The sequence below is a fragment of the Rhipicephalus sanguineus genome, chromosome 9, assembly GCF_013339695.2.
Source record: "Rhipicephalus sanguineus isolate Rsan-2018 chromosome 9, BIME_Rsan_1.4, whole genome shotgun sequence".
In the NCBI taxonomy this organism is placed as follows: Eukaryota; Metazoa; Arthropoda; class Arachnida; order Ixodida; family Ixodidae; genus Rhipicephalus; species Rhipicephalus sanguineus.
The window spans coordinates 109,158,805-109,170,012 of NC_051184.2; the positions used below are offsets into that span (position 1 = coordinate 109,158,805).

The 11,208-nt window shown below is 48.1% G+C and overlaps 1 protein-coding gene across 1 annotated transcript; it reads right to left on the reverse strand.

Moving 5' to 3' along the window:
- Window positions 1–6,253: 6,253 nt before the first annotated feature.
- Window positions 6,254–7,741, reverse strand: LOC119406042 (mediator of RNA polymerase II transcription subunit 1.1-like). Its single transcript, XM_037672892.2, has 2 exons — window positions 7,450–7,741; window positions 6,254–6,679 (listed from the first exon to the last, which is right to left on the reverse strand). Exons 1-2 carry the CDS (start codon window positions 7,492–7,494, stop codon window positions 6,254–6,256), a joined length of 471 nt encoding a protein of 156 aa, XP_037528820.1. The 5' UTR covers window positions 7,495–7,741.
- Window positions 7,742–11,208: the final 3,467 nt, after the last annotated feature.

Here is an 11,208-nt window from a genome sequence, read left to right on the forward strand (position 1 = left end):
AGTCGTTTTATCAAACTTGTCGCCTTCGCGTGAACGCACTTATGCAACGCGGGCGTAGCAGACGGAGAGACGATGGTTAGTCAGCGCCGATCGCAGCCATGGCGGCGAGTGTGGAACACCCTTTTCTGGCTGTTGACGTCGCGTAGCACGTGACCTTTTTACTGAAAGCACTCCATCGCTGCATGTCAGACAGTGCTAGCGAGCGGGAACGTTTGAAGCAATATCGATCCCAAAAAAAGCAGTGTCTCCATCCTGTAGCGGAGGCTCCGTTGCAGTCATCTCACATAGTCTATTTAAAGTTGCTGGAGCAGTTTTTTGGTTTCGGCTAGTTGGTTCATGATACTGTTTGGAGAGGCCAGCGCAAAGACACAAACCGTCAACTTTTGTTTATTTTTTCTTGTGTCTGCGCTGCCCTCTCCAAACACTATTTAAAGTGTTAATACAAGCAGCTGACGTTTCCAGTAGTCCCTTACTAAGCAATTGTGCGTCAGCACTCCATGCGATGATATTGCGTTTGGGAACATGCCTGCTTCGGCTTGTGTTGCCTTTAGAATGTGCATGCTCGTAGATTAGTAGTGCTATTTAATATTGAGTTAGTGTCCTATTGTGAAACATGGACATTTACTGCGCTGGTTGTTTTAACGCGATAGTGTTAAATAGCGCGTTTCGCGAAAAGTCCCGTGTCGCCATCGGCATCGGCATTGGTGTCAGCATCATTGGTTGTGAGCAAAAAAAACAGCGCTGTCCGTGAGCGAAAAGTCGAGAAAGACGAAAAAAAAGTTAGAAATATTCGGCTCGAGCGAGAATAACACACAGGCCTTCAAGGCGTCAAGAAAGTGTTGTACCACAGAGCCGTGCCTTCGCTTTAGACTGCTTAAAAAAAACGCTGTATGAATGTCATGTAGTGGAAGGAGCATCCTTAACGCATGTAATAATGCGTGACAGAGGCGTAGATTTGCACCAGGCGTCAAAACATGTGAATTGCACAACGACCGGGTGTTTCAAAGGAACATCCAATACAAAGCTCTCGGACATATTTAACCATCATCAGCAGCAGAAGACTGTGAGAAGCTCCATAGGTTCGCGTGTTTCCTTACGGACGCGTAGCGGGCCCTTCGCTGACTCGCAAAAGTAATAATTATGTTCTAGTGGGCACTTATGTACTTGCAGTATGATATATTACGATAGTTTGAACATGGTACGATAGTTTGAAACGGCCTTTGTTGCACGCGCAGTCGTTCGTTTTCTGACGACATGGTGGAGGCATCCATCGGCAAACCAAATCAGGGTAGCAATTCAGAAGGCGATGCGCACGGGCCCGATTACGCCAATCGCATTCTACTCTTGAAGGCGAAACCCAAGGGCCCCTAAATATTTTGTCTATGTGTACACTTTACCTGTGTAACAAAGCTTCCACTTGTGCCGAGACAGTGCTTCTCAGCGGCAGTTCTAACAGATGTTATTTCATTTACACAAGCAGCACGCTTCATTTGCGTTCCAAAGTCACCTTCCCGTTATGGCATTGGACGGCCGTCCTGGTATACTGCTTCTATTGCTTGCGCGATGACAGTGTTTACCTTGACTGGCTTTCCAGGCGTCCGTTCTTGTGGCTGTTGGAATTGGCGCAACGTACCGTCCACTGCTACGCTGTTGCGCCGGCTGTAGTCAATCGCCTGCACCTCACCACAATTCTCCGTGCCAACACAGCCAGAGCTACGTGGGCAGAGGTTCTGTACGTGTGTTATTACACAAAGTAGTCCGATTGTAGGCTAAGTGGGTTTTGGTCATGTCAATTCATTTATATGTATATTTCGCATGAACTGTTTTGGCTGATATTAATACTTGTGAAATAGTACCAACAGAAATTCCTTATGCATAAGTGTTAGCAAAAGCCAGCTGAAGTCTTGATATTTTATGGAAGCAGCCCTGCAGGAACAAACTCCTGGAATCGTTGCTGAGTTCTTCTGTACAACACATTCCTTCATCTCCAAATATAACTGTAACCTGCCTGAGGTTCAAGTCCTTGTGTACACCGGCAGTGTGGAGTAAAGTTAATGTTTTTTGAGAAGTGAATAGAATATTATGCATTGCGAAGGAAGCTAGAAACAGTTTTATTGAAGCCAGCCGTATTACTTCGAATAGAAAGAATTTTCCGCAGTTACAACCAGTGTGAAATACGCAGAAGGGGCGGATTAGCGGTTCCCCTGTGTTTCCTTAGTGATTTTCTGTGATTACCTTATGTGTACAGTAGATATATTCGGTAAAGGACGTGTAGCAGCACCTGCCACACCCGCCCCTGCTACAGTGACCTTAGGCTCTATAAACGCTCCAGCCGTCCTATCCCGTTTCACTGTGCGCTACGATTTCTTCCGCAATCAAGGTAGTTGCGCTGTCTATGGATTGCGCTATCTTGGAACCACAGCGTGACATGCGGTGCGAGCACTCAACTGTCGTCAGGCCCAGCCATATAACAGCTGCGCCGTTAAAAGGACGGCAAAGAGGAATTCAGGAACTGAAAAGCCCACGTGAACGCAACAAGCCAGTTCATAAACTTCGTTGCATACAGGGTGGCCACTGTTGTTCCTCTACTTTCATGGTTGCAATAACTTTCACGAGTTTCTCACACCATTTTCGCAGTGCGCGTGACGGCGTCGACGGGCAGCAGCAATCTTGGCTGCGTCTGATGAGGAGGGTGCGTCTCGCATTCGGAATTCCAAGCGTGGGGAAACACGCTCTGTATCTGTGGAGATCAATAACACCGTGTTTACAGTTAAGCTGTCTTTACGAGCCATGTGACCACGTAGTTCGCTAAAACAGGTCGGGTGAACAGGGAGACAAGTGCCATAACCACTGGGCTATACACGCTTGCACAACATGAATTCATTGGAAGCATATGAATGCGTTGCACCGAGGATCACGCGACCGATCACGTGAATGAGGAACCTCGTGAAAGGGTATGATGACTCATGATCCACTGCGGAGATCATGTTCGACTGAAGGGGGAGCGAGAGCAGGATGACGGATTCCGTTTGCGAGAAGTGGGTCAACGAGAGACGACGCAGATAGACCCCTCGCCCGCACTGCACGGCGGCGGAGTCGGTGCTGACGTCTAATCTTACTCCGTGGGTGTCAAGCACGCACTACTGATTTATGTGCGGCAAGCCGTTTTGCTTACCTGGAAATTAAAAAAAAATTCGCATCCCCACATGGTTCCCACTAAAGGGAACCATGTGGGGATGCGAAGGAGCGCACGGGTCGACCTCAAATCCGTTCATCAGAGGCACCTTGCCCGATGTTAACGCGTCCTTGCATGTCGAGCACACCATGAATTTACTGTAGTTGTTGTTGCTGTTACTCGTCCCAAACTCTTGTTGAAGCACGCCACGCGGGTTCATCGCGCGTCCGCAGAATCTCGTTCCCCGACGCCATCACCTGATCGCTGAGAGAGTCTAAGGGGGAGAGGCCACAGCGACTTACCCAGCCCTTACGCAGGCCCGAACGCGCTAGCGCGTGCCAGCGCGTTCTGACTAGGATAAAACGCGTTGGTTAATCGCGCGTCTACAGAATCTCGTTCGCCGGCGCCATGACATGATTGCTGGTAGAGTGTAAGGGGGAGTGGCCAGAGCGTCTTACCCAGCCCATTACACAGGCTCGAACGCGCTAGCGCGTGCCAGCACACGTGGTTTTGTCTGCGTTACGCCAAGCTAGGACAGCATACGGCAAACCGGGCCCCTAAAGTGCTCTGCTCGTATCATCATCAAGGCGGTCGAAGAACAAGACGAAGAGGACTTCCCCATGGCGCGAGCGCGCGCTCAATATGTTACAAATGGCTATGGTAGGTTTTAGAAATCGGACGGTTGCCAATGTAAATACGGAAAAAGCCCAGCGCCAAGCTGCTTCGCATCTAATACTCCTGACACACGGGCCAAAGTATAGTACTTTGAAGTAAACCCCTTTTGTCGCCTAAAGGGACCATTTGCAGGAAGGAATTGCGCCGATGACACACGGCACTGGACTACTTCTTTAGGTGGTTCCTCAGAAGAACGCTGCGGAAAAATGGCGATGTTTGTGGAAGCAGCAAGATTGGAAATATTAAAAAGAATCTGCGCATGTACATCACATTCAGCAATGCCGGAGCATAAAAACATTTTTTTTATTGTCTGATGGCTTATAATGCGCATATGCGTAAATTTCTTTCGCAGCAACTTAAATTCGTCTGGCAAGGGTGAACAGTCGGTGTTTTGTTGTCCTTGTTTTTTGCCATGCTTTTTACATGGCTGCGTCTAGCTGGGTCAGTGACGACGTGCCGCGTTTCATCGTGGCCCTGCGATGGATCAGCGGAGAGACAGAGATAAAACAATAGTTGAGGTGGGTCTGACACTTGTCGCCCTCGGCTCCATCGAAGATGAGCTAAACGCTGCGAAGGCAACAGTGATTAGCCTCAAACAAAGACTCGCCCTGAACAGCTTCATTTTGACTGCTTCCGCACTGTCCCCTCGAGCCATCAACCGCGAACGGTGGGCCTATGTGCGCAACGAGCGCTGGTTCGAAGACACATTGCCGGTATTAGGCGACGGCCACTTTAAGCAGTGTTTTCGAGTGAGCCCAGCCACCTTCCGTTTTCTTGTGGACAGCCTACGCCCTTCGCTAGAGGGGATCACAAATAATATGCGCGAGCGCATTGCGGTTGAAAAGGTGGTGGCCATCGGCTTATTCAAACGTGCTCCGTGGCAGAGGACCGAGTCGTGGCCAGCGTCTTCGGTGTCGGGTGACCCACGGTGAACGGCATTTACAAGGAGTTTTGCGATGCCATCGTTTCTGTCTTGGAAAGCGACTGGACCAAGATGCTGAGTCCATCTGAGATGGCCGAACACATTCGGGAATTCATGGCCGTCAGTGACTTTCCCCAAGCTGTAGGAGCCCTCGACGGCTGCCACTTCCCAGTTTCGCCGCCACAAGAACATGTTACTGATTATTACAACTAAAAGGGGTGGTAAGTTGATTTGGCCACTTTGGTAATTAATCTTCGCCCGTAAGGCATTGCACCTAAACATCCGAGAAATACGCCGCATGTGAACCTTTCCTTGTGTGCGGATTATAAGTTAGAAGCTACCTATATGGCTCGCAAATTGGTCTCCAGCAACGTCAGTTTCTCCCTAGAACGTGCACCCGCGCATGTTTCTCGCAATTACAGGGATCCAATAGAGAAATCCTCGCAACAAGATTTCGAGAAAACAACAAAGCCTACTCAGAAAAAAAAGTAATTGTGCAGGCATGTATGTGCCGTTAAATGAGAAATTTGTTGCAAATCACATTTGAGGCCTTGAAGCAGCTGACAATTTTTCTTATAATTAGAAACATCAAATAAGAATTGGCAATGGTAGCTTGCAAAAGCCGTAAACTGCTGCGAAGCGTTATAGTAACCAAGACGACCATAATATGTGATCGAGATAGTTTACCCGATGTTAGAGGAAAGTCGCATAGACGACACGTATGTGTGTAGACGACTTCCACCTCTGAATGGTCTAAGCTAATATGTCCATTTTTTTACCTTTGTGCCTTGGCAATCTGTTCATCATTTGTTCTCACTACATTGATATAGTATTTGCGTCAACATCGCTAGCATTTTTTAAACAAGAGAAGTGTTCTTACCGAGTTTGACTCTTGTGTTCATTTTTACACGTACAGCATTATTCTTCTGGCTCTTGTAGACCACAAGTACCGTTTCAGGTTTATAAACGTTGGTACCCCTGGAAGATGCCACGACTCTCATGTGTATCAAATGTCGAGCCTCTCTGGCATGGTGGCATGGTTGAGGGACAACTTTTCAAGGCTCCGCTTGTTACAATAAGAGGCGTTGTCGTGCCACCTCTGGTGCTCTGTGACCAGGCCTTCCCACTTACACCTAACATCATCAAGCCATTTGGACACAACACCCCACTTAGTGCAGAACAGAAACATTTTAATTACCACATCAGCAGAGTGAGACGTGTAGTGGAAAACGCCTTTGGAAGACTTCAGGCAAGATTTTGCTTCACGTCGAAGAGAATGGAATGCGACATTGCAAATGCTCGCCTCGTGATTCGCGCATGCTGCGTGCTCAACAACATTTGCGAGCATTTCAGTGATGCTGTTCAGCTTCAGTGGCTTAAGGAAGTTCAACAGTCTGACTCCCAACTGCCCCAACCAGAACATAGCAGCGATTCACAGATTGGGAATGCAGTCAGTGTGCGTTCTGTACTTGTGGACCACTTCAGCCAGAGGATGCAGACCCAGGTAGTTCGCTCCTAGAAATTGCTTTGCGTTGCCATTTGTAAATAAAAAGAGTGATAGTATAACTGCCTGATGTTTTATTGATGAAACCAACGAGGGCATTTACAAGCTTTTCTTGAAGCTGCAAGTGTGTTGTTCTTAGCTCTACCTCGGTTTGCTGAGCCCGCTCCAGCTGCTCTCGTAGCATTTTTTGTTCAGCCAGCATAGCTTCTTGAAATTCACGTGCTGCGCTCAGTGGCCGCCGTCGCTTCCTTGTTGCCCGTGCTGCCGTACTTGTTGCAGGGCTCTGAGCCGACTGTGTGGTGGGTGCAGGTGGTGGTTGCTGTTCAGTTGGTGTTCCTGGCACTGGTGTGCTATCAGTTTCAGTAGCCTCAGAACTGACTCCGCTTTCCATTTCGTAGATCAGCTGCGAAGATTTAAGAAGAAACAGCTACAAAATCATACAAACAATAGAAATTGATAAGAGAGGCAGCACATAGTAATCTATTCGTCTTAATAGACACGGTCACTTCTTTAGTGACCACAATCGTATCTATTCGTAATTACATTGATGAAATGAACTGCACAAATGAGGATAAACTTTCATGATGCAGGACAACATTGACCGATGCTGCATATTCAAGCTGAGGTCGTACAAATGTTATGTAGGCTAGTTTAGAATATCATTAGCAGAATTATGCGACTTGGAGCGTATGCAGCCCAATGATCTGGAAGAATTGGCGCATATGTATTCAATATGAGTGGATCACGAAACGGTAGAAGACCATGCAAGATATTTGTGTTGTTTATATGGTACAAAAAGTTAGATGTGGTACGTTGGCGGCTAAAACAGACAATTTTACATTCATAAACGTTAAGCTTCGTTAGCCAAGTGCAGACCAAAGAGGAACAAGTTCTAGATGTCGGTAGAGGACTTGGAGATCATCGTTAGTATAATAGAATGATAGAGAATGCAATCACCTGCGAAAATATGCATGTGTGAGTAAATATTGCTCGGTATGTCATTAATGTATATAAGCCGTGATACGTGATATTTTACACTTTCAGGTAAATTGATAGCTTCTGCGAGTCCAATTAGTTCAAAACATCAGCCTATACAATATTACGAGTGTACATGCACTAGTACTTGTATTGATCGCAGGGAAAGTACACAATGGTGATTTGTTTGTTACACACCTTCTCAACAGTGTCGCTACTGCTATTGCAGCAGCTCTCCTCCATGAGGGACGGATCATTTATTGGCAGGCAACCAATGAACCTCTTGATTTCCTTATATAGGGCCACGTTGGTGGTGAACAGCCTGTTGTGAGCTCTCGCTCACTTTTTCTAAAAAGAAAAGACCACAGTCGATTTCAGTTGTCAAGCAACAAAGGAACGCCCCATTATATTATGAGCAGCACAGAAATATATAAATACAACCTGTTCAAGCTTTTCATAATTTTGTTGCAACCTTCGCTTACAGGTGATACAGTACAGCTGTTACCTAGCAACATGGTTCGCACACGGCGCAGGGCACCGATCTTACAAATTCGACCTGAGCGGTAAAATGCCTGGTTACTTTCAAGCATAAACACTCATGTGACTCGAGGAGGGGTAAAGGCTGGAACCCAGTTTCCGGCGCAGAAAGACTCTTGTCCCGCTTCTTACGAAGGTGAACACACGTTTAAGTTACATATTTACAAGAGTTTTTCAAAAAAGAGCGCAGAGACGCGCCTTCACATCACAAGAGTGAAAAAAGTGCACACAAGATAAAAGAGAGTGCCAGCAAAGGTCATAGAAAGCCCAGCGCACACCCGACGCGCTTCTCACCAAGCGTTTTTGTGGGACGCCGACCGCGTAAGGCAGGGACGCCAGTGAGCGTCTCTCGCTGCAGGTACCGTGGAGTCCTATGTTCTTCGGTATGCGAGATGCCCAAGCATGTCGGCTTTTACAGGCGCGATCTTAACAACAAATACTAAACAAACAAGCGGGACGCGCGCGACAAGACGTAGCGTGAATAAGTGACCGTCTTACCGGAATGTCTGTGTCAAGTTGTCAATTTTGTTGTGCACTTGCGCCCGTGTACGGGGAATACCGGCGTCGGTGAGGCTCTCGGCAATCGCCTGGTACACCCCACCGTTGTGCTTATGCCCTCTCATGGCTTCCAAGTGGTCCTCCCAGAGCTTTATCAGCGCCCAGGTCTCCTTCTCGGTCCACTGGACGCGTGGTTTTTTCCGCACCGACTGAGCCGACTCCGTTGTAAGGTCGCCGACACAACAGCTGCCGCTGCCAACCCTAACGTGGCGGCGCCAGTGACGTGATGCGGGCGTTTGAGAGTATAGGCAGACTATAAACCTTCACTTTTCAACAAATCGCATTACTGCTGAAAATGAAAACATTTTGTCAGCGCAAAAAAATACTTACAAGGCACCGCAGTGTTGCGACACGTTTTCTTCTATTGATAAATTATGCACACTGTATGCGAGAGTACTCCCTTCCTGCCCGAAAAGTAGATCTTTGCCGGAAAGGAGTTACTCCTTTGTCGTGTGTCACTGCGCCCGAACGCCTTCCCGGAAGAAGTCCCTTTGTCTAAAGGACTTTAGAGCGCCCGTGTGTCAGGGGTATAATAACTATCTGATGATCAACCGCTGTCTCGTATCTTTAATTCTTCTTTGGTTAAGTGGGTGGCGGCTTCGGGAACTAGGAACACTACTATAGGTGCGCAGTGATTCCCAATTATCTCTCGCCGTAATGGCAGAAAAACAATGCATCAAACCGTTGGTCAATGGAGCCAAATGAATAAGACATACGCAATGATGATCTTGCTTTTCCGCAGAAAACGTGGCGCAAGTTTTTTGGTACATTTTTCCCGAGATTACTCCCTTAAAATGAAAGCGATGTCGTCTGGAACAAACAACGAGGCTATCTTGCCTAAGAAACGCAAATCCTTATTTAAGTATCTCGATTATTGAAGGGATGGGCAGCTACAAAGCAGAGAATATCCATAAAAACGCTGTCCGCATGCGCCCGTTTCACGGGGTTGTTCCTGACTTGGTGCAACTTCTCTAAAGAAACGGCAGGCATGATTATGCTGAAATGTCGCAAAGGCTGCGCTTCAGGCCCGCTCGCCTTGCGTCCTTTTAAATGCGAATGCATTTCTTAGTCGGGCTGTGTCAGGCGTCGGTCGGTGTCCGCGCGCCTTTGCGCTCTCACTCCCTCTCCCATAGCAACAGCTGCGGGCGCGCGCGCTTATCCTTGCCCCTAGAACCGGAGCAGGTGGTGCGGGCGGAGTAGCGGAAGGTGAGTGGAGAGAAGGAGCGCGGTCTGGCGTATGAGGGCGCTCGCATCGCGGTAGCTCGGTGGAGCTCCCGCGTGTGTGGAGTGAGTGTAGGACAGGGTAGGTGCAGTGCTTCGCCGCTCCTTCTCTCGCCATTCGCACTCTCTCCTACCTGCGCCACCGCCTCAATGCAGTGCATTTGAAACGCGTTTGTAGCGTTTGTGCTGCCTTGGCACAGCCTGAAAACAGCGCGTTCTAAACGCGTTTGTGCTGAATTGAAGGCGGTGCCAACATCCCTGAGGTGATTACGAACGCACGTAGGAAGCGTTCGTTGAAAGAGGCGCCCAAAAGGGAGACACTCGAGCGCGTCCATGTGTCCAGCTTTACGCCATTAAAATTACTACGCCGTGTACTCTCGGCGCAAGAAATGCATTCGCATGTCCTCATGATTCCCTTCGGGGAGGTGGGGGCATTTTTTTACAGCATCAGCTTGCCATTTCTGGGTCACTCGACTACACTTACCAGCCGGACGCGACGTCAGAAGCTGCACGCACGAAGCGCAAGCCATGGTGTGAGATCAAGAAAAGAAGAAAACGCGGTCGTGGCGCGTAGTCGATAAGAAAACAAAACGCTATATACAAGCTGCACGCACGTGATGTGCGACCTTGTACGCGTTCGAAAAACAGAGCATTTCTGTCGCACGCGATAGGTCGAGGGTCGCGCAAGCTTCCGAACGCTCGAGCCTCAACAAATGGAAAAAATCACAGCATATCCACGGGGTGAATGATGATGAGTGGGGCGAAGCTACGGAGGGAATCATCTGCAAACCGTGAAACTCTTCCGTGAAATGCGCCCAGTACATAATATAAAGAGTGTGAAACATCGTGTATGTATTAAACATCAAACTTTTATTGTACTGTTGGTTTACGTGGTCCCTTCGTTATCACTTGTGATCGGTGAAATGCAAGGAAAAAGTCCGCTCCCGAGCGAAAGAGCGCCAAGAGCGACCGCATTCCCCGCTCGCCCTGTGCGAATTAAAGGCAAGGCTAGAGGGAAGACAGGACGCGCGTTCCACGACGCGAGGTCGGTAGCATGCCCAACGAAAGCCAACGGAACGCGATCGTGCAAGTGCTCCGGCTTCGCATCGCCTCATGGTTCCATTTAGCGTCCCAAAACCAAACATATTGCTCAAGGTGTGCCTTGCGTTTTTCGTAGAAATAATTTCTTTATCATGTACATTAGGACGAAAAGTTGAAAGCTCACTAGAGTGTATCGCCCGCAAAGTATGTCTTTTAGTGTGCTTTAACTCTCGTACGGCAGGGTCCTCGCGCCGTTGCCGGTCCACCTCGCCCGTTGACGATCGGGCGAGGTGGCTACATACAACTGCTACTACTACACTTTAAGAAAAACATCTGGCGTTCTTTCGTTCTGCTTTTACAAAACATCTGGCGTCTTTCGTTGGTTTATTTCATCAATCAACGGCGTTTTGAACAAAATTTTTATTGTTTAATCACGCACAGGAGAAATCTCACCAGGCACTACCTTGGAGGTAAACAATGGCTGCTAATGGCAATGAGAGACAGAAGAAGTCGGCTTTTAGCTAACACTTACACTTCTACTTCTACTAACGTTTCCTACTGGAACATGCCAATGGCTGCTAATGGGGAATGAGAGACAGA

Coding starts and splice junctions, on each gene's coding strand:
- LOC119406042 (XM_037672892.2), bottom strand. CDS start 7,494: ATGGAGGAGAGCTGCTGCAATAGCAGTAGCGACACTGTTGAGAAG. Junction 6,680..7,449: donor GTAGCGACACTGTTGAGAAG/GTGTGTAACAAA, acceptor AAATCTTCGCAG/CTGATCTACGAAATGGAAAG.